Source organism: Elaeis guineensis, chromosome 1 (assembly GCF_000442705.2).
Source record: "Elaeis guineensis isolate ETL-2024a chromosome 1, EG11, whole genome shotgun sequence".
Classification (NCBI taxonomy): Eukaryota; Viridiplantae; Streptophyta; class Magnoliopsida; order Arecales; family Arecaceae; genus Elaeis; species Elaeis guineensis.
The window spans coordinates 169008694-169011243 of NC_025993.2; the positions used below are offsets into that span (position 1 = coordinate 169008694).

The window sequence follows — 2550 nt, forward strand, 5'->3', positions numbered from 1 at the left end:
CATGTGGTAGTTATAGACGAGCGTGTGTCAATCAAATACTTGAATTGTGTGATTGCAATGAACCATTCCAAAGTTTTCTATGTTGAGCTAGGATTGCAACCCCACCATCGAACGAGGCCGTTGATACTTGAACCATAAACACTAATCTACCATGGAACACAACCTCCTCCTCGACCGAGAGTGTCGAGCACTGGTCCATTACCAACTGCCCGTGTAATCAGTCGATGGCCAAATCGTGATGCCAGATCAACCTCAGGTAGAGCTATATCGCAAAACCACATAAAAAAAACTCCCAAATTAGTAGGTAATAAAACAAAGACGTGCCGGAAAAATTCCTCTGACCATCTAAAAATTAGATTATTGGTGTCCAAAATTTATCTCCATCCCTCTCTCTGTCTGTGTTTCTACGTGCAAACAGCTATATACAAGTTTCTACGCAATTCCTCAAAAGGGGGCCAAAAAAAAAAAAAGCAAGAAAGTTCCTACACAGACATGAAACAGCGATCCACCAATACTCATCAAACACATGACCATCTCTGCAAACACCCTCATGCTGCTGCCGGTTCTCCACTTTGGTAAATGAGAGATGGGGGGCAAAGGGGTTGGATGACGCATATTTATTTAAAGGGTCTGCGATGGGGTTTCGTTGGGGATGTCGTCCCCCTGCCAGGTCCAGACTATGTCTTTGAGGCCCGGGCGGACGTCCTCCTCGCAGAACTTCACGTACTCCAGGGTGTCGCCGGCGGACTTGGAGAATTCCACCACCGCCACCTCCGGCGCTACCTCGAACACCTCCGCCGTGACGTCGAGCCGCCCCTTCCGCCCCTCCGCCTTCCCCTCCAGCCGCACCTTGCACGCCTTGCCCCGTGCCACCCTGAATCCCAGCGCCCGTCCCACCTGCTCCAACCGCTCCACGATCGCCCCCGCCGACCACCGCGACGTGAACACCGTCCCCACCCGCCGCCGGTTCTCGAACAGGTTCGACAGGTCGAACCCCGACGACATCGCCGATATCAGCTCGAACGCGTTGTAGAACCTCGGTGAGTTCACCTCCTTCTCCCCTTCCTCCTTATCCGGCGAAGACGGCGGTGCCGCCGCCGGAATCGAGATCGGCGACGGGATCGCGCGGGAGAAACCCTTCTGGAACCAGGGGAGCTTCACGATGGCCGGGATGGAGATGCGCTTCTCCGGATCGGCGACGAGGAGGCGGGAGACGAGGCGGCGGGCGTCGGCGGAGAACCAGGGCGGGATCTGGTACTCGGCCTTAAACACCTTGCGGTACATCCGCATCAGGTTCTCGTCCTGGAAGGGTAGGAAGCCGGCGAGGAGGACGAAGAGGATGACGCCGCAGGACCAGAGGTCGGCCCGGGCGCCGTCGTAGCCGCGCTTCCGGAGGACCTCCGGCGCCACGTAGGCCGGCGTGCCGCACTGGGTGTGGAGGAGGCCGTCGTGGCGGAGCTGCTCCGGGAGCGCGGAGAGCCCGAAGTCGGACACCTTGAGGTTGCCGGCCTCGTCGAGGAGGAGATTCTCGGGCTTGAGGTCGCGGTGGGAGACGCCGCGGCTGTGGCAGAAGTCGACGGCGGAGATGAGCTGCTGGAAGTAGCGGCGGGCCTGGTTCTCCGGGAGGCGGCCGCGGAGGACCTTTGCGAAGAGCTCGCCACCGCGGACGTACTCCATGACGAAAAAGATGCGGGTTTTGGTGGCCATGACCTCCTTGAGCTCCACCACGTGTGGGTGGCGGACCAGGCGCATCACCGAGATCTCCCGCTGGATCTGGTCCGTCATGCCGGCCTCCCGCCGGACCTGGTCCTTGTTGATCACCTTGATGGCCACGCCCTCACCGGAACGAAGGTCCCGGCCGTGGTACACCTTGGCGAAGGTCCCCTGCCCCAGGAGCCGCCCCATCTCGTACTTGCCGAACACCGCGTTCCTTACCTCGCCCCTTTCTTCCTCCTTCCCCATCTCTTTCTTTCTTTCTTCCTTCCTTCCTTCCTTCCTTCCTTTCTTTCTTTCTTTCTTTTTATGCTCCTCCTCCTCCCCTGTCTCTAGTCTACCTTAAAGGTGGCATCCTTGGGAGAAAAAGTCCTCAATGTTGTTCTAGCTTAATTAAAGATGGAAGAACTTGGTGAAGCAATGGCGGAGGGGTTACGGGGAGAATGGGGTGTTAAAAGGGGGAGAGGGGGAGGAACTGTGGGTGGAGAAAGAGACAGGGGTGATTGGATCGTAGCCATCGGAGTGAGAGAAGAAGAGGGCACCTGGTTTTGGGTGCGATTGGTTTGGTTGTTCTGTTAGGCAAGCAGGAGAAGAGCACACGGTATTGTTTCTTAATATCAAGGGAGAACACTGCTGGTGGGGCTTCGTAGCCCCCAATAAACGGAAGGCGCGTATAAGCTATATCCATCAATTGGAGTTGGGAGGGGGTCCCATGAAGGGTCGTCATCAAATTAGAGAGGTGGGTGGAGGTGCGCTGCCCGGCGGGATGGGGTTATATCTTTCGCGCGTGAGAATGAATGATTGATCTCCTTTCGCGACATCAACCGTTGGATCGCA

General features: G+C 56.9%; 1 protein-coding gene across 1 annotated transcript; it reads right to left on the reverse strand.

Annotated features, from left to right (window-relative positions):
* Positions 1–321: 321 nt before the first annotated feature.
* LOC105060190 (CBL-interacting serine/threonine-protein kinase 5) lies at positions 322–2317 on the reverse strand. The gene has a single exon (XM_010943798.4). It carries the CDS (start codon positions 1960–1962, stop codon positions 622–624), a length of 1341 nt encoding a protein of 446 aa, XP_010942100.1. The 5' UTR covers positions 1963–2317; the 3' UTR covers positions 322–621.
* Between the last annotated feature and the right edge of the window lie 233 nt (positions 2318–2550).

Excerpts from the sequence above, each read along its gene's own strand:
- LOC105060190 (XM_010943798.4), bottom strand. The coding sequence starts at position 1,962 with ATGGGGAAGGAGGAAGAAAGGGGCGAGGTAAGGAACGCGGTGTTCGGC.